The sequence below is a fragment of the Suncus etruscus genome, chromosome 19, assembly GCF_024139225.1.
Source record: "Suncus etruscus isolate mSunEtr1 chromosome 19, mSunEtr1.pri.cur, whole genome shotgun sequence".
NCBI classification, from domain to species: Eukaryota; Metazoa; Chordata; class Mammalia; order Eulipotyphla; family Soricidae; genus Suncus; species Suncus etruscus.
The window spans coordinates 20,238,301-20,259,732 of NC_064866.1; the positions used below are offsets into that span (position 1 = coordinate 20,238,301).

Genomic DNA, 21,432 nt, shown 5'->3' on the forward strand with positions numbered 1-21,432 from the left:
CTGTGTAAAGCATTTTGTCTTTCTTTCAAAGTTGTTATCCTCATGGAGTGAACAATCAAAACTTAGTTTGATGATCTGGGAAGTATTTTCTTTCCCTGGGCACTAATTTCAGCACTGAGCCCTAGAACAGTAGTTTCAGCACAGAGAGCAACTGAAGGGGTTAATCCCAGACTTGGCTGGATGTCAGTTAAACTTTTTTTTTTTCTGGCTCTGAGCTGGGTTTCCCCTTGAAGGGATTTCCCTCCTCCTCTGCTTCACGGCAACAAGGTCCTTTATAAAGGGCAAACTTTCTACTTCACTCTTCACTGAGTTACCCTAACTTTAGGAGCTCCTCTCAAGCCCTTCCAGTTGGGACAGAAAGAAGTTTTGGAAGTAATATTTTTCTCATCACAGCAGCAACTTAACATGCCTAGGAAAATGGCCGGGATTTTTGGAGCCTCAAATATATTTTGGATGGTGTTTGCAGCCTGTAAGTCTTACTTGATCTGTTCCAAATGCTTGCATTCCATTTCAGTTCTGATTCTGGCTTCAGTTTTGCTAGGGGACTGAAAAAAAAGTAGTACAATTTTTCAGTCAGTGGAAAAACTATTTAACTTTATGTTTAATATGCTGAGAATTGTTTTGTGCCATTAAAGTAGTTGTAACAATAGGCAAACTGATGGCTTTGATACCTTTTTTTCTATAAAAAAAAAAAAAACAAACCAAAAACAATGGCAAATGGCAAATGAACTTGGTCTCTTGTAAGGTCTGTTTCTTTTGTTTCTTGCACTTGATAATGAAATTAAACTTATCAAGAAACAAAACAGCTCTCATAAATGGACATCAAGAACAGAAAAGCAAGTTCTTCTAAGTAAGGATTCTTCCAGCATCTTTGGTAGCGAGTCTAGAGTTTGCAGTTAATTCAAAGCAGTTTAGGAAAGAGATCTGGCAGATGGAATTTTGGATGTTAGACTAGCAGAAGTAGTGGATGTAGAATGCTAATCAAAACATCATCCATTTGTCTTCCCATTGTGCTTTTGCAGCTCAAGCTTTTAAAATTGAGATTTTCCCTGAAGACAAAATTATTGCTCAGATTGGGGACTCAGTTTCACTGACTTGCAGCACAACTGGCTGCGAGTCTCCATCTTTCTCTTGGAGAACCCAGATGGACAGTCCACTGAACGGAAAAGTGAAGAATGAAGGGACTAAGTCCATACTTACCATGGATCCTGTCAGCTTTGGGAATGAGCACTCCTACCTGTGTACGGCAACGTGTGAGTCCAGAAAACTGGAGAAAGAAATTCAGGTGGAGATTTACTGTGAGTAATTTAAGAAAATTTTTTTTATTTTATTTAAACTTTGCTTTGATTCCCCCCTCCCATTTTTCTTTCTTTCTTTGTTTAATGAATAATATCTTTATTGAAGTACCATGATTTTGTAGTTTGTAGTTGGGAATAAGTTTTTATAAGGAGGGCCCTCGTATTTTTACCATCATTTAAAAGTGCTTTGAGTTATTATAGTTTGCAATAGCTTTAACATTTTTGTTTCATGTTTGCAATGTAGCTGCACCACTCCAGATTTCCAGGGGACCTTCACCACAGTTCTTTGGTTAAAGGTTATTTTTGAACAAAACATTTGATAAAGAATATTTATGTTTAAATTTTTTGGACATACTGCAGCAAAATAAAAAGGGAACAAAAACTAAAGATAGCTGAGTTTGGCACTAGATTAGGAACTCAAATTTTGATATTTTTGTTCCTACTCTGTCCCAAATATTGTGAGCATTGCTAAGAGTATGTCTCTTTTGATTGAAGTTTTCTTAGCCATAGAAATGAATATTTATAGAGCTCTTTTTATACTAAAGTGTTAATTTTATAATTTACTTTGAATATTTATTTGGTGGTGCTTCTAAATCATTGATGAATTCCATCCTTAAGGAGTTTTCTGTTTATTCTTATTTTATTTTTGTTTGGTGCTTAAAATTACTTTAAAAAGTGAGGCTGGAGTGATAGTACAGCAATAGGGCGTTTGCCTTGTACACGGCTGACCTAGATGAACCCGGGTTCAATCCCTGGCATCCCATGTAGTCCCCTGAGCCTGGCAGGAGTGATTTCTGATTACAGAGCCAGAAGTAAACCTTGAGCGCCACCGGGTGAGGCCCAAAAACCAAAATAAAAAAATGTAGAAGTTTGTATGAATTAGTAATGGGCTTCTGTATAAAAGTATGCACTAGATATAGGAAATAGCTAAAAAAACTTACTTACTTGGCTTTGGTATCAATAAAGTTAGGGATTTTGTTTGTTTGTTTGTAACTAAGGGTTAACACTCAGTCACTCCATCTTTAGGTTGTTTGTATGATTCTTTTTATTTGTTTTCCATGAAATACAATCCAGCAAAATTAGCAAAAAGAATTGAAAAACTAACCAGTACTTACCTAGTTACTGATGACTGCTTTTTAAACAAAGCAAAACATACAAACAAACAAAAAACAATACAATATAACAAGTGAAAGCCAAAAAAAAAAAAAAAACCCAAAACAACAAATACAGAACTGGATTCCTTGGGGCTGGAAAGATAGAATAGGATAAGACATTGATTACATATGGCTAATTCAAGTTAAATCCACAGTACTACATATGGCCTCCCAAGCCCTGTTAGGAGAGAACCCAGAACAAAAATGTGTGAGGTCCTAACCCTACCTCAAGACTCTCCTCTAAAACAAAGGAATGCTTTCTGATTATTTTTTCATGCGGAGCTCGTTTAACTATCTTATATGTATTCCCTGGTACTGTAGTGGAACTCAATTTTACTTCATAATCTCAGGTGATTTTACAACAATTCCCATGTGTTGCTAATGCTTCCCAAGAAGGTGCCTGGCAGGCTGCATTTAATTATACTGGCTGTATGTTTATAGTTTATGCCTGTGAAACTCTAGAACTCATAAAAAGGTCCCTGTGTATACAAATAAAAGTTCTTCCAATTTTTTTTTAGAGAACAGTGCAAAATAGGCACACTTGTAACAAAATATTAGAGACAAATTACTTGTGAAATAAAAAAAATACTGTTGTTTTTTCACATAGAAAAACATTTCCAGTTTTATTAACTTTGTTCACATGCACCAAACAGTGGAAAAATTTAAGAAGATAAATAAAATCTCTTCTGGCTTTAATTATTTTGAGTTTATTCTTCAAGAATGTCTATTCACACGACTGTCTCCCTTTTCTTTTCCACTTTGATGCAACATTCTTTAGAGTGAGATTTTTGTATTTTTTTTTTCTAAAACTCTTGAATTCAACCAATATTGAATTCAAACCATCTTGATGGCTTGTAATGAAAAGATAACCCTGAAAAAAGAATCAATGGCTGACAAATAGTGTGTGTCTCTGACTCTAAAGAGTTTAGGCAGAGTAACTTTTAAGACATTGGGCTGGGCATTTCGGTAAGCAAATCAATATTTAAATTTTTAAATATTGCATATATATTTCCATAGATAAATTTTTATTAGACATAATATTCAGTGCCCAATTATTTAAATAATCTTCATTTCTTAGCATTACCTCCAACAATTATTCTTTTTTTTACAATGACATTTCAAGTTTGGATTTTTAATGTGTAAAGTAGAAATTATTTATCTGTCTGGATTAAAAAAAAACCCACTACATAACAGTAAAATCTGCAAATGAAATAAAGAATAGAAATCCTGAATTTAAATCTCAATCTTTTTTTATAATTATCTTTATTTAACACCGTGATTACAAATATGATTATAGTTGTATGATTACAGTCATGTAAAGAACACCCCCCTTCACCAGTGCAACATTCCCACCACCAATTTCCCAGATCTCCCTCCACCCCCCCCCCACACCTGTACTCGAGACAGACTTTCTACTTCCCTCATTCATTCACATTGTTATGATAGCTTTCAGTGTAGTCATCTCTCCAACTGCACTCATCACTCTGTGTGATGAGCTTCATGTCATGAGCTGCACCTACCAGCCCTCATCTCTCTTGTCTCTGAGATACTGTTAAAAATGTCTTTCATTTTTCTTAAAGCCCATAGATGAGTGAGACCATTCTGCATCTTTCTCTCTCCCTCTGACTTACTTCACTCAGCAATTAAATCTCAGTCTTAACAATTACTAGTTGGGTGAATTCTTAAATGCTATGCAAATGTGCTGTCCATGCTTTCCTAACTATGAAATGTAGCTTCTGTTTCTTAGGGTTATTGTGAAGAAGTTAAATCATTTATCATCATTATTAATTATTATTACCTATTGAAATGTATGACACATGAGCAATAAACTGACTTTATATACAAATATTCAATAAACATTAATTGTTCTATCTTATTTTTCTTCACAACTCTTAATATATGTAGTACACATATATGTGTAAAACTAAAAAACTCTCTAAAATGTTATTCCAATTCTTGGACCCATACAGAATTACATAGGATTTTTTTTAATACTTAGTTTTGAGATAGTAAGTTTACACTGTTTTAAATCTAAAGGTTTGAGTTTGGAGCAATAGTACAGTGGGCAGTGGCTTTGCACACACCCTGCTTGAATTTGGTCCCTGACACCCTCTATACCTACTAGAAATGGTCCCTGGAATAAGAATAGAAGCAAGAATAAGAAATGAGTACAGACAAATATGGCCTCCCAAGAAAAACAAATAAAAACTAAGTAAACAAGCCAGTAGGGGACTTTATAAAGCATAAACAAAAAGTCCACTCATGTGTATTTATTTGACCTTTGCAGCTTTCCCTAAGGAACCAGAGATCTCTTTGAGTGGCCCACTGGAGGTTGGACAGCCAGTCACTGTCACCTGTTCAGTTGCTGATGTTTACCCATTTGACAGACTGGAGATGACTCTACTGAAGGGCAACCAACTCATGAAGAATCGGGAATTTCTGGAAGAAATGGAGTCAAAGATTGTGGAAACCAAAAGCTTGGAAGTAACCTTTACCCCTAGAAAAGAGGATATTGGAAAAAATCTTGTTTGCCATGCTAAATTACACATTGATGGAATTGGTACAGAGCTCAGAGAAAGGGAGACTAGAAAAAAGTTGCAACTATATGGTAAGAGATTGTGTAATATGCTCTAGTCTTTATGGGAATTTAGTCTTGGTTGTTGTACAAAGCAATTAATTTCAGCAGCTAAATTCAAGAAGAAACTGAATTTCATTTTACCCCAAATTTGTTTAGTGAAAATGTAATATTTATTATCAACAGCCTAATCTACTGAACAAAGTACTGAATGAATTTAAGACTTGAACTTGTTCTAGTTCCATTAACTGTGTGAACTTGGGTCACTTAACTTCTTTATTAATTTATCAGAAGAGAATAATTTCACTTGATACTGAGTAGTAAAAAACAGTAAAAAATAGATTCGATGACAAAATGTTTCAAGTATATGCATATTTTTCATAATCTTCCTTCAAGTATCAAGGCACATTGAGATTTAATTAATGAGTATTTGTTTACATATCTGTGTATAATGGATGGGAAAGAAGAGTTGAAGCTTACTGGCATGCACCCTAAGATGGCCAGAGATATGAAGCAGTCTTATAGGTATTATGTAGGTTTTGACTCATTTGTGTTTCATTTGAGACTAATATGCTGTGTTATCTTCTAGAAAATAATATTTAAAAGAAGCGTTTCTAGTTGCATACTTAGTTGAAAGAGAGTGAAATGAAAGTATCTTATATTTATTATGAGAAGAGCAGTCAAGATAGGGATAATCTTTCCTGAGAGTGAAAAACTAGTAGAGAGCTATGATTATTTGAAAGACAGTACTATGGAAGAAAAATTTGATTTATCATATTTGAATTGAAGACAAAATCATGCCAATGTGTAAAAATCCGTAACAAATAGGAACATGTCAGCTCAACAATTAATAGTACAAATAATACAATGCATTGTACTAATGTCTGAATATTAAATGAATAGTGAAAAGCAGTGACTTTGCCTCCAGCCATAACTCTTGAAGATAACATAAAAGAACATGAAGATACTACAATGGGAGACAGGGAGACAAGAAGATTGAACCGTTCCTCTTAATTTCTGAATATCTGTGGGCATGAATAATTTAAAAATGAATAATTAAACATGAATACTTAAAAATGTTTAGGAGTAGAAAAGACAGTATAGTGGGTAAAGTGCTTATCTTGCATACTGTTGATCCAGATTCAATTTGGGCACCCATTGGCCCACAAAGTAGCACCAGGAGTGATCCCTGAGTACAGACAGCTGTGGCCCCCAAACCCCTGCAAAAAAGGCTTATTAAATTATACATTAGATTGATTTATTTTATGATTTGGTAATTCTTTATCCTAGTTTGGCCTAATGAGTTTGCTAAATTCATAAAATGACACTTATAAGGGAAATAGTTACAGCTGTTGCATCAAGATGATGCTAAGTAATTACTTGTGCTCTTCTTTTTCAGCCTCACCCAAGAATACAATTAGAATTGTGAAACCCTCCGGAAAGCTTCAAGAAGGTGACTCAGTGACAATGACATGTGTCAGCGAACATCTACCAGCTCCCCAAATTATTTGGAGCAAGAAATTAGATAACGGTGATGTACAGGTTCTTTCTGCAAATGCAAGTCTCACTTTAATTGCTATGAGGGTAGAAGATTCTGGAACTTATATTTGTGAAGGAATTGATTCACATGGAAAACACAGAGAAGAGGTGGAATTAATTGTGCAAGGTAAGCAGGATGCGAAAATAAAATAAATGGTGAAGATGTCATTGGGATTTGAGCAATTGTGAAGCAGCTTCAGTGACAAAATTGCTGCTTTATATTTCTTTCATTCATAACATAACTCATTTAGTTCTCACATCTTATAAATAGTTATGGAAATATTTCCTCTATGGGATTCTAGGTCTTTGCTCTTTTGGTTGGTTATTTTTTTTTTCATCATTCCTTTTATTCTCACCTTTTTCACTGCCTCATTCTTCAGGAATTTAATATTCCCCTTGAATATTAAAATTGGCCACCCTAGTCTCCTTTTCTTCTTCCTTTTGATTTCCAAGATGGAGGGTTGGAGAGGTGGTAAGGTATGATTCCCAGAACCACATATAGTCTGCTCTAAGGGGTCCAGAAGTGATCTTTGGGCACAGATACAGGAGTAAGCCCTAAGAATTACCAGTGTGTCCTCTAAAGCCCAAATAAAATAAAACAAAATCTCAAGATGTGAACTATAATAGACAGCTAACTCTAAGACTGATGTTCCATTCCATATCACCAAATATATGAGTTCTATCTCATATATTTGACCTTATCATATTAGTTTTCTCCTACCACTTCATAAGTTTAACTAACATCTTTCTGCAGAGACTCTTGCAAGATATTCTTTTTTTTTTTTTTTTTGTGGTTTTTGGGTCACACCCGGCAGTGCTCGGGGGTTTTTCCTGGCTCTGTGCTCAGAAACTGCTCCTGGCAGGCACGGGGGACCATATGGGACGCCGGGATTTGAACCGATGACCTTCTGCATGAAAGGTAACCGCCTTACCTCCATGCCATCTCTCCGGCCCCGCAAGATATTCTTAAGCAAAGCATTCACTACATTTTAACTGTGACAGATGTCTTTATTTGTTAATCATCATTTTCAAAAATAGAGTAGTTATTTCATATACATTTTGCAGAATAGATCATGATATTGCACAGTACTTTTTGATTGTACACCTAATACATCGCAGGTATTCTATTTTCCAGTTAATATATACATCATCTCATTAGTCTTTGCCATAACTTTACAAACTCAGACTGAGCATAGTTAAAACTTTGCTTATAGTTAATTACTAATACTTACTCTACTATTAACAAAGTTGTACCTCTTTTAATCTAGCTGCATGACTTTTCAATTATAGTCACTTATATGTTTTAATTCACCACTTTGTTAACATTCTGTCCCCAAGATAATTCTGTACACAGTTGCCAGAGTCATCTGCCTTAATCATAAAAGGTACATGTTTTATAGAACTTAAAACCAACCCTAACATCAGGTAAATTAAAATTCACATTTCTTTAAATACATTTTATGCATTTATTTATTTATTGTGTGGGACCACGGATAGAGTCTCAACAATCACATGCAAGTGAACAATATTTTCCTATTGAGGTACCTTCTAGGCCTCAAACTTACAGTTCTTAACACACATACTTAAAATCTATTCAGAACTATTTTGCACCTTTATTACAGTGTCTCTACTCAAGCTATTTGTTCTGCTTGGAATGCCCTGTCTTTCCTTTCTTTTGACTAGCAAAGTCAGCCATCTTTCAAGACTAAACTCATGTCAACTTCCCAGTTCCAGATTGTGTTAAGCAAAACTTGGTGTGTACTTAACATTTCTGTTCAGATCCATGCATATTGTTTAAGAACCTCTAATAAGTCTAGAATTGTGCTTGATGCTGGGGCTACAGACACGTAAAAGTTATGGCACAGGGAATAAGATAGTATAGGAAGTAAGACAGTTCTCTTGTAATAAAGCTGGCCCTGGTTTGGACTGACAACATATGGTCCCCCATGCAAGGATCATTTAAGCACTAAATCAGGAATTGTCCCAAAGTACCATGGAGGTGCAAATTAGGAAAAAAGTTACAGCTATTTCCCTGAAAGAGATTACAATCTAGAGAAAAAAAAGATATTAAATAGTGCATTTAAATATTATTTCAGGAGAGATAAAATATTGCCTCAATTTAAACATGCCTTTCGACTTAACTATAATCTTCTAAAAGTCAGACGAGATGCTCATGTGTTTTGTATTAGGCAGCCAGATGCCTGTCTAACATAAGAGTGCCTACCACACAACGAGAACTCAGTAATGTTAACTGAAAAAGCTATCAAAATGCTAAATGTAAGCATGGGAAACACTAATTTTTTAAATAGGAAAACATGGAGTTTAAACTTGAATGCATAGAAAAATAAAATCAAACACATTCTAGTTGATTAACTCAGTTGGATGTTGGATTAGCATTATCAAGACACCAAGAACAATATTACACTAATGAGAGCATATAAAACTAATCATCCATTCTAGAATAACTTCAGTCCATAATCAGCTGTTGCTCAGACCACTGTGAAAAAGAAATGTGTTCTGAGGTCTGGAAGGGTGTTTTGCATTTTGCATCAGAGAATGCTAACCACCTTAAGTCCGGAAGAATTAATTCAACTTAGAAAGTACTTTTCAGATACCTCAGAATGGCTCCCAGAGGAACTACAAGTTCCCACAAAAAGATCAGCAGCTATGTCAAGAATGATTCTCAAACTGTTCACAGGCAGGAAGTGGTCCTCTTTTAAAGTTCCCTATTCCCACACTGTTACATAAGTAATTTGAACACTGTGGTTCTAAATTATCTTCTTTCCAAGTTTAACAGCATAGAAGTTTATTGGGGGTAACTTGACAAAACATTCAAGAGAAGATACCACAAAATCACAATTTAGACGAATTAAATAGACAAAATAAGTTCTAGCACAGATGAGAGAAGAGAAAACCCTGAAAAATATTTTTTGATTGTTGATGTGTTAAGATTTTTTTCTTCCATCTCTAGCTTGCTTTTTGTAGGAAGTATTTTAATGTTTTTTTTTTGTATGGAGTCACATATCATTTCCAGAAATGCCCAATCATTCCCATTTTCAGAGAACAGAGCTCAGTTTTGAATTAATTTTCTCCCTCCACAACAGCCAGTCCAGAAGGGATAGCACTGGCAACAAAGAACTCTCCTGATTGTTTGAAACTCGGAACTTGTCCACATATCTTTTTGCATCTCTGTATTACTTATGCTTTTACATTGGAAAATATTTTTATATTGCATCAATACATTTTAGAGGTGACTTGTATTTTATCACAGAAAATAACTATTTGACTATGTGATTTTGCATGATTTTCAATGACTTAACTATTTTGTTGGCACTGAAGTCCTAAACACTGGTACATTATAGATACTGTGTCCAATTAGAATTTATTTTGCGACATTTTTAGAATCTCTCTTAGATTTTATCTCCAGATGAGGTTGTTAAGTATCTGGACACATGAACCTGATGTCCCTACCTGACTTCAGGCCTAATTTTCCCACTTAAGAGTATAATGAAGTTATCTGATATTTCTGAGCCTACTTTTCCTCAAGGAAAAACTAAAGAAAAAGAAGATAGAATAGAGAAGAAGGGGGGAGAGAGAAAAATTAAGTGACAGATAATTAATGAGGTCATAAGCTAATTATAAAATGGAGAGTTCATAGTACCAGTTTAGTACTATGCTGTTGTGAGGATTAAATGAAATAGTTAATTCTTAATATTTAATATTTAATTACTCAAGATGATGTCAATTATTACAAGAATTTGACTATGCCATATTAAAGACTCGATTTTTTTTTTTTTGTTTTTTTGGGTCACACCCGGCGGTGCTCAGGGGTTACTCCTGGCTGTCTGCTCAGAAATAGCTCCTGGCAGGCACGGGGGACCATATGGGACACCGGGATTCGAACCAACCACCTTTTGGTCCTGGATCGGCTGCTTGCAAGGCAAACGCCGCTGTGCTTCTCTCCGGGCCAGAATCGATTATTTTTTTAAAAAAAGATGCCAACTTCTGTCTTCCTTTTTAAACAACTCCTAGCTCTGCTCAGGTATAACTTCTGGCTTTGCACTCAGACTCTGGGGCCATCTTTTGATGCCAAGCCTTGAACGTAGGTTGGTTGCATGCAAGGCAAGTGCTTTTCATGCTTTACTATTGCTCCATTTCCACCTAACTCTGTCTTGATACATTTTTATCTATATTAATTCTGTTGATGAATGAATAAATGGCTTATTTTGAGTTTTTTATTTTATTTTTCTATTTTGGCCACACCCTCAGTGGGCCACACCCACATCTGCAGGGCTCAGTATTGGCTCTGCACTCAGAGATCACTCCTGACAAGCTTGGGGTACTCTAGGGTATTGAGGATTGAACCTTAGTTAGCCATGTACAAGGTAAACACCTTATCCACTGTACGATCTGGAAACTGCGTTCTTTTTAAAAGACGTACTTCCATTCGTATTGTCTCAAGCTAAAAAGGAGTTCATTTCTTTCTAGCACAAAAATTAGATGGAAGGAGGTGAGGGAAAAACAGAAGGACCATATATTACAACGTCATGAAAGAAAAGAATCTTATCTTCTTTTTTTTTTTTCTTATTCCTTTTTTTTCCCCTTAGAGAAGCCATTTAGCGTTGAGATCTCCCCTGGTCCTCAAATTGCTGCTCAGATTGGAGACTCGGTGACGCTGACATGTGAATCCATGGGTTGTGTGTCCCCATCCTTTTCTTGGAGGACTCAAATGGACAGTCCACTGGTCGGGTCAGTAAAGAGTGAAAAGACCAAGTCCACATTGACTCTGAACCCTGTGAGTTTTGAGCATGAGCATTCTTACCTGTGCACCGTGACATGTGGACGTAAGAAAATGGAAAAAGGAATCCAGGTGAACCTCTACTGTAAGTGCTTTTCAGAACTGTCAACCCTAATTCCATTGGTTTGGGGAAAAAGATGTTGGTGATGTACAATGAGATCCTTTGTATTTAGAAAGGAGATTTAACATTGTGGAAAAGTTCCTTAACCTCTAATCTAGTATTTTCTATATACTATAGGTATATATGGCATTCCTAATGTTATGTATTTTATGCATTTATTCCCCAAAGCATGCATTTCATAAGTCCTCTCATCATACATTTGCCATACATTACATGCTAGTTGGTTTTCATCTGGTTTGTGTGTACATAGAGTGCCCAAAGGTGATTAGTAAGAAAGAGGGTCAAGACCCATGCAGATATATGGTTGGAGATAGAATTCAACTATTTGGGTAGAAGGTGAGAATTGAACCTATTATTTTTTGTTTTGTTTTGTTTTGTTTTGTTTTTGCTTTTGTTTTTTGGGAGGCCACACCCAGTGACACTCAGGGGTTACTCCTGGCTATGTGCTCAGAAATCGCTCATGGCTTGGGGGACCATATGGGATGCCAGGGGATCGAACCACAGTCTGTCCTAGGTCAGCACGTGCAAGGCAAGCACCCTACTGCTTGTGCCACCATTCCAGCCACTGTTTTGTTTGTTTATTTTTTTTGAAAATTGATAAGAATAATATAGTGAGGTAGAGAAAAATGGAACAAGGGAGAGCAGAAGGATGAAGGATCAAGGAGAATAAGAGCTTAGATTGGATATAAGGAATATTCCAAGACTGGAGCTTAGGTAAAAATCAAAACCAGGCTATCTTAATACTAATTTACACTACATACACACATTATACTTTTTTCTGCTGCTCTTTTCAACTTAATAAAATTCCTTAAAAACCTGAAATCCATGGATTCAACATTGCCAAACTTTCAATTTCTTTTATAAATCTTTATTTAAGCACCATGATTACAAGCATCTTTGTAGTTGGATTTCAGTTATAAACAGAACACCACCCCATCACCAGTGCAATATTCTCACCACCAATGGCCTCCTCCTCCCCCACCCCTGCCTGTATTCATGACAGGCATTCTACTCTCATTCTTTAACATTTTTTGTAACATATAAAGAACAAAATATACTACATAAACAACAAGGGTTTTTTTATTTAATTTTATTTTTTTAATCTTTATTTAAGCACCAGGATTACAAGCATGTTTGTAGTTGGGTTTTAGTCATTAATGCAACATTCCCATCACCAACTTATTTTTAAGAAGTTTTCCCAAATTTATTTTACTGAGATGAACAATTGTGGAGAATTTTCACCAGAAACTTGCCCAAACTTGTTTTATCCCTCAGGAGTTCAAAATGAGTTAGAGTATATCCATAAAGAAACTTAATGGCTTTCAAAACAAGGGTAAATTTTATTGTACTATCATATTATTCAGAGTCACTAGGATCTGCTGATGTAGACACATTATCAACAGAAATGAGAACTAGCAGTAAAATATTATTACAATATGGAAATGTCAAAGAATATATAACTTCAACAACATATTAGTTCATGAAAACAAATTACTATGGATGACTCTGAGAACTATTTTAGGTTCATTTTTATTGATTTGTATACTATTATTTGTACAAGATTATATTTGTACCAGATTTATATATTTAGAATCTAAATCTCTTGTGGTTGTTTCTCTTATCTACACTTATTATATGAGAAATACTTAAAAGTTTCTGCCTCAAGTTGGCTATTAAAAGTTAAAATATTACCTATATACTTGAGTCTAAGCCGATTCGAGTATATGCTGACCCCCCTAATTTTACCCTAAAAACTGGGAAAACTTAGCGACTCAGGTATAAGCAGAGGTGGAAAATGCAGCAGCCACTGGTAAATTTTAAAAATGAAAATGTATACCCCAAACAATTACAATATTTAAGAATCAGTAAATAAATAAATTCATGATGGCATTTACAATACATGATTATTTGATATACTGTATATACCATTAACATACCACATTAACCCATAATATTCAATGGCAACTTTAATAAAGTGAATAAACCATTTAAGACAGTAAAGCATTGTAAATAAATGGTTAAAAATTCTGAATCCTTATACTACAAAACTCCTGATTATAAGGATTCAGGATTTATAAACATTTATTTACATGACTTTACTGCCTTAAATGGGTTTTTACTTAATTAAATGTGCCATTGAATATTGTGGGTTAAATAGTTCAGTGGCATCCAGTTCAGTTCAGCTATGACTTGTGAACTGAGCTGAAACACCGCCTCCTCCAGCAGACAGCAAAAGATGACTGGAGACTACGTGCACCAAATCAAATAACCTGTATGACCCAAGTATAAGACAAGTTCGGGTTTTTGGGCACAAAGTTTGTGCCAGAAAAACTTGGCTTATGGGGCCGGGAAGGTGGCGCTAAAGGTAAGGTGTCTGCCTTGCAAGCGCTAGCATAGGACGGACAGCGGTTCGATCCCCCGGCGTCCCATATGGTCCCCCCAAGCCAGGAGCGACTTCTGAGCGCATAGCCAGGAGTAACCCCTGAGCATCAAACGGGTGTGGCCCAAAAACCAAAAAAAAACCAAAAAAACAAAAAAACAAACAAAAAAAAACTTGGCTTATACTCTAGTATATATGGTATATTGAGAACTACTTATTGTATCTTATTTTATATCAAAAGATTATGTAAAGCCATTGGAGGACTCTGAGTTCAGAGAAATAGGAGTTCAGATCTCAGCTCATCTTATAATATTTGACTAATGAAATTTTTCAGTCCTTGTAAGTTTTTAAGTTTTATTAGCTGTAAAATATATTCTCTGCAAGATTTTCTAGCTGGACATATCTTAAGTAGTATCCACTTAACCAGGCTGTGTTGAAGATTAAGATAATGTCTATTAAGGGAAAAAACATGCAGCAAATCTATAATATATTGTGGCAAATATTTAAAACATTTTAAGCATATAGCTATTAAAAAAGATGGTGGGGTTGATGTCTCCTCTAAAAGATGAGGGCATGACGGTTAGCAAGATTGCACCAATATGAAGATAATAAAAGAAATGAATTTATTGTGTGGTGTCTTGATATGTTGAGTATTTTTCATTTTAAGTGTTACTACATTTAAGATAATAAATACTTACACTTAGTGTTATTTCTTGTATTTTCAAATCATTCTAACCCAGATAAACTAAAATATAATTTTGAAGAATTTACATATAAGAGATTAATTCTTATTGACTACTAACATCTAGTTACTACTAGTTACATCTATAGTCAAATATTACACACAAACATCATTTTTGCTTATTTGCAGCATTCCCTAGAGATCCAGAAATTGAACTGAATGATCCACTAGTGACTGGTCATCCAGTCACTGTCAGCTGCAAGGTTCAGAATGTATATCCTTTGGATCGGCTAGAGCTTCAACTCCTGAAGGGGCAGAGAATTATGAAAAATAAGAACTTCTTAGAGGATGAGGATAAGAAATCCTTAGAGACTCAGAGTTTGGATATGAGCTTCATTCCTTCCATAGAAGATACTGGAAAAATTCTTGTTTGTCTGGCTAAGTTACATATTGATGAAATGGAATTTGAACCCAAACAAAGGCAGAGTATAAAAACACTTTCTGTTAATGGTAGGTATATCTCTGATGGATTCACAATTTAATATAAATTTCTATATCATAATGAGAGATAATAGCTATCATAGTTTAATAGTTAAACATTTTTGGAAAAACTTAAATATCAAAATAATTATTAATTCTAATAAATATTAATATTAAATGCAATATTAATTTACCAATATAATATTATGTTAAATATCATGCATTAAATATGATTATATAATTAATGTAATATAAATTTTGTTTTATTAAATATAATATAAATATTAAACCATCAATAAAATATTAAAATAATAAATATAAAATGATTTATTATCAAATTATCATCAATAATTAATGAGAATTTATTTTATTATAATTCCACAAGTTGGGAAGGGGCCAGATAGACAGTTCATTTATTTAAATATTGTTTCAAATGAGCTCACTAGGGAACTTTCAGTAGTCTGGCTGATCAACAAGGGCTGAAAGATCCCTGTTGCCTTTCTGCTCAGGACCTTCTTTGGGATTTCCAAACCATCCATTTTTCATATAGTGGCTCATCACATGGAACATGGCCTAGATTTAATTACTAAATCACAATTTTGGGGGGGTGGGCACAACTGGTGACATTTAGGGGTTACTCCTGGTTATGTGCTCAGAAATCACTCCTGGCAAGAGGGACCATATGGGATGACAGGGATCGAACCTAGGTCCATCCTGGGTCAGCCACATGCAAGACAAATGCCCTACTGCAGTGCTATCCCTTCGGCCCCTAAAGCACAATTTTAAAGAAAATTAATAATGAAGCAGACTCATGTCTCAGATATTCACCCTCTTACTTCCATGTTGCATTGATCTAGATGAGTTAGATGATTAGCTACAAGGAGTGGAAAAATAGACTCCACCTTTTATTAGGAGAGCAAATTAATCTGTGGTCATGTTTAATTGTACTATAAATGCCAAGGCAAACTTATATTTTTGTCATCGATTCTTTGGTAGTAAGAGCATTCTGGCAGAACTTAGTTTCTTTAAAAAGCATTAATGATGTGTTGATATTCTATTTTCATTTGCATCTGTTAAAGTAAATAGAGATGTAAACCTTTCTTATCTAAATGTGTAAGCTGTTAGAATCACTGAATCGACAGCCCAGTTTTACAATATTAATAAAACTTTGTGGAACTCAGAGTATTAGAGATCATGATAATAACTGTCCCTGTTTATTTTCAGTTCCCCCCAAGGAGATGACCATCTTGGTGAGTCCTTCCTCCATCTTGGAGGAAGGTAGTTCTGTGAATCTGACATGCTCAAGTGATGGATTTCCAGCTCCAAAAGTCCTATGGAGCAAGCAGCTAAACAATGGAAATCTACAGCCTCTTTCAGAGAATACAACTGTCACCTTGACTTCTACAAGAAAGGAAGATTCTGGCATTTATGTGTGTGAAGGGTTTAACCCAGCTGGAATAAGCAGAAAAGAAGTAGAATTAGTTGTCCAAGGTGAGCTGACTGTGATTAATGAGTTATTACTGCTATTATAATTTTGGTTGTGTTACTGATTCTGATTGGAATTACAAAATTGTTACTGAAATACATACTGACTTTAAATTGTTCATGGTGGTATTCTAAAGATGATGGAACTGACTTTCTTATGAGTCATTCCAACTGAAATTCTCTTAATTTCAAGTTGGGATATTACCTTCAGGAACTATGCCATATTACACATATAAAGCAGTGGTTATAGCATTGTCTGAGTTATTTCCTCCAAAAATTTAATACAAACATAAAACACAAATGACTCGGACAGACATTGTTATTATTGGCATTAAATTTATATGGAGTCAGAATTCCCTTTTAAATTGTCTTTACAGTTCCTCCAAAGGACATACAACTGACAGCTTTCCCTTCTGAGACAGTCAAGGAAGGAGACACAGTAATTATATCTTGTACATGTGAAAATATTCCCAAAACTTGGATAATTCTGAAGAAAAAAGCTGATACAGGAGATACAGTGCTAAAGTCTACAGATGGTGCATATACCATCCACAAGGCCCAGTTAAGGGATGCAGGAGTATATGAATGTGAATCTAAAAATGAGGTTGGCTTGCAACTAAGAAGTCTAACACTTGATGTTAAAGGTAACTTGTTTTTTGCAATCTTTTAATATAAGCCAATCGTTTGGTAGACTGTAAAAAAAATTCCTAGGGTTAGATGAAAGAGTTGACAAAATGAAAATGAATTCTATGTTATTATGGTTATTTCTTAATATTTCCTAAAATAGTCATAGACAGCTGCTCTATCTATGTAAGAGAATTGACAATAATCTTTGTGAGTATAGAGTTTCCCTTTGCATTTTCAAGTTTGATCGTTCATTATGGGTTTCAGTGGTCCTGCATTTTCTAATTTTTTAAACTTGATTTTTAAATTTTTCTTTAGGGATTATAAAAAATTAAAATAATAAGATAACTGCTCTAAACTTCTAGGTTGACTTTTTTTTTCAGACAATAATCTAGAATGACAATTTCTTGGGCCCGGAGAGATAGCACAGCGGCACTTGCCTTGCAAGCAGCCGATCCAGGACCAAAGGTGGTTGGTTCGAATCCCGGTGTCCCATATGGTCCCCGTGCCTGCCAGGAGCTATTTCTGAGCAGATAGCCAGGAGTAATGCCTGAGCACCGCCGGGTGTGGCCCCAAAACCAAAATAAATACATACATACATACATAAATAAATAAATAAATAAATAAATAAATAGAATGTCAATTTCTTCCTACCAACTGATAACTGCTCTAAACTTCTAGGTTGACTTTTTTTTAAGACAATAATCTAGAATGACAATCTTGATGTTAAATGATATAGAAAAGAATGTCTAGTCCACTTATACTTAAAAATCCAAGCCCTTTGTATATCAAACCATAATCTTATGAAGAGAGGCAGGGGCAATGGATTTAGCAAAGAAAGTTCCAAGTCTTTATCTCCTAATTCCTTTTCTGTATGGATAATTGGATTTGTTGATTGTATTGGAATGAGAAATATGCCAGCCTTTATTAGTTTTCCACTCTTTGCATGATAATAAGCTTTCATTGTGTATTCAAAGTGTACTTGGAATTAACTAATAGTAAACTATAAATTAACGAGAACTCTTAATAGCCTCTGACATTCTATAGTACAGAAACACGGTGTAATACTACTCAGTTAAAAGAGAAGATAAAATCCTGCAATTTGTTGTTAGGTGTATCTGGAAAGTATCATACTGAGTGAAGTTAGACAGAAGGGAAGAACAGACACAGAATGACCCCTTTATGTGTGGAATATAAAGATATATAGTAGAGGTATAATAAATACCCACCAGCCAACAGAAACAAAGAACTGGTCTTTAGTAGGAAGTTTACCACAGAGAGATGATTTAGGGCAGGGGTGGGAGTTTAGGATGAAGATTGGGAAGGGACAGTAGAATAGTGGTGAAAGGAAGTAAACACTTTGGTAGAGGTGATGGATTGTGTTATGCATGAAACCTGATCATTAACAGTATTATAAACCAGTGTCTAAAATATTTTTTAAAAAGAGAAAGAAACTAATAGAAATTTTATAGAAAAATAAAACAGATCAGAAAGCCAGTGATAATTTTGGTTAAATTTCTAAAGATTATAAATTTTCTATGTTTTTATATTTGCTATATTATCTTATACTTGCTATATTATATTATATATTTTTATATTTGCTATATTATTTTATCAAAACACAATAATAGTAATTAATCTATCCAGAAATGTTAATAAGGGGAAAAATTGATGATACAAAACTTTCAGTAATATACCTGCAGTGATTATCCTGAAAAGAATTGATCTAGCTAATAAAGTGACAATTAAAAATGATTCAAAGAATTTCAAATATTGAACATTAATCTTTCTGAGTTTTTTTTTGTTTTGTTTTTTGGGCCACACCTGGCAGAGCTCAGGGGTTACTCCTGGCTGTCTGCTCAGAAATAGCTCCTGGCAGGCATGGGGGACCATATGGGACACCAGGATTCGAACCAATCACCTTTGGTCCTGGATCGGCTGCTTGCAAGGCAAACGCCACTGTGCTATCTCTTCGGGCCCCTGAGTTTTCTATTTCAAAGAGTGAACCAGGTACTAGGTTCTCAGTGAACCAAATAGAAAGTAGTTTTTGGCTCTTGATGAACCAAATAGAAAGTAGATATGTCTTAAAAGAAACAAAAGGAAGTAGATATGTCTTTATATAATTAATAATCTGGAGAAATTTAGTATATAATCATATAAGCAAATGTTTAATTACAACTTATGTTAAGGATCATGAGGAGAATTTTCAGAGGATATAAAAGTTAAATTAGAATTCTTAATTTAGGTTGATGGAAATTTCAACCAGAGAATAACATCCTCTTAGATAACATTTAAGATAAGACATAATACTATTCAAATTTATCAAGTGATGATAAAATTCTGAAAAGAAATAACATAGATACCCTACTTCAGTGATACAAAATTTAAAATTTGCTGTGTATTTCTGAAAAACTATTGAAATAATTATTTTATTTATTATATTTTATATGGCATTGGACTATAATCATAACTACTAGATGTTTCAAGAATTTTCTTGGACAACTGATCAGTTATTTCAATTCATGTTGATTAGAGTTCTTTTCTTTAGTATACATTTATTTATATTTCCCAAAGCAAACACACCTCTATAATTTCTCTCACTTAAGCAAATCCCCTCAGCCTTTCATACTATATCCTTCAAATATCTAACATCTCTTTCATTTACACATTAAAGATTTCCCCCTTCCAGTCTACCTGAATTTATTTAAATCTAAGTTTGAATCTAAGCCAACAGCTATATTTTTAGATGTAACATGACCATAACAACTACCAACTTACTTTCTGGATAATCAGAAATACAGATTTAGGAACCTATTAGTTCTTGTCACTACTTGATTTACTTGTTATTTAGAGAACAAGTTTCTCTTTAACAATAAAAAATTTGACTCTTGTTAGACTATTTCTTTTTGTACTAGACATTAATTGCATTCATTTTGCTATTTTCCCAGGAAAAGGAAACAAGGACTACTTTTCTCCTGAACTTCTTGTACTCTACTGTGCATCCTCATTAATAATACCTGCCATTGGAATGATCATTTACTTTGCAAGAAAGGCTAACATGAAAGGGTCCTATAGTCTTGTAGAAGCACAGAAATCCAAGGTATAGTTCATAATTGAAAATTTCAATTGAAGACACCACTTATCAGTCAAAATACTTAACATCACTCATCATTCCATAAGGACGGCGATATGAGAGTCCTGATGCCAGAATATCAAGAACAGTTGAGAAGAAATAGCTCCTTACACTCCTTGCAGTAAATAAGAAGTCAAATGTAAACCCTCTACCTAAAAATCAGGGACTACCATTGGGTTATGATGACTGGAGTAGTTTCTTCATATGTACATACAATCATACTATTGTATATATGTAAAATAAAATTATGTTATAGCAGGATTATTTTGAAGAACAGCAGTCTATAGTCAGGCATTTAAAATAAATATCGTTGCTTGTTGTAACTTAATGAATAGTAGGAAAATTTAAAATTAATATTGACTGGTAGCTGATCTATATCATCATTTTAATATTTTGCTTAACAAATTTGTTAATTTTTGGTTTCTAAAACTGTCATGGTTGATATTTTTTATAGGCAAATTGTAAACCAAGAGAGCACTGGGTTGACTTTTAGGTACGAAACACTTCAAGCTATGGTAAAATGGTTGACTGGATTTCCCCAAATGGTACTGACATGGTACAGAGATGTTTTATGATGTTTGTTTATCAGACTCGGGTAAATTTCTGAATGTGGTTTTAAAATGCAGCTTCTTTGAATCTTCTTTTGCAAATGTTTAGTTTTTATTAAATAGTAAAATGATAATTTCTGGAATTGAGAACATTGTGTGCTTATTTATTATAATTCCTTCTTTAAATATGTTTTTAGCTTATTGTGAAATGCAAAGTTCCCAGAAGATTTCAAACCAATAGTAATAATAAGCAGCTATCCAAGGTGTGGTTTTCAGATTATTCTATCAAAATCACTATGGGAACTAGATAAAAATTCATATTTTCAGGGCTAGAAGGTTATAAAGTCTGCTGCATGGATGATTTTCATTCAATCCCTAGCACCACATGTGGTCTACCAAGCACTGCCAGGAGTGATCCTTAAACACAGAGCTAGGAGTAAACTCTGAGCACTGATGAAATGGAACAAAATGAAAACAAAATAATTCAGATTTCTCAGTATTATTATAAACCATCATATGGAGTCATTTGCTCTGTGTTCTTTGATTCTGTTATTTAAAAGAAATTTTAATGTATTATACATAAAAAGAGTGAATAAAGGAGCATAAACATATTAA

The 21,432-nt window shown here is 34.3% G+C and overlaps 1 protein-coding gene across 1 annotated transcript; it reads left to right on the forward strand.

The window, feature by feature from the left end:
* The first annotated feature begins 310 nt into the window (after nucleotides 1-310).
* VCAM1 (vascular cell adhesion molecule 1) lies at nucleotides 311-20,428 on the forward strand. The gene is made up of 9 exons (XM_049765692.1): nucleotides 311-469; nucleotides 1,023-1,298; nucleotides 4,740-5,060; nucleotides 6,427-6,693; nucleotides 11,174-11,449; nucleotides 14,737-15,057; nucleotides 16,252-16,518; nucleotides 16,890-17,156; nucleotides 20,085-20,428. Exons 1-9 carry the CDS (start codon nucleotides 406-408, stop codon nucleotides 20,240-20,242), a joined length of 2,217 nt encoding a protein of 738 aa, XP_049621649.1. The 5' UTR covers nucleotides 311-405; the 3' UTR covers nucleotides 20,243-20,428.
* The last annotated feature ends 1,004 nt before the right edge of the window (nucleotides 20,429-21,432 follow it).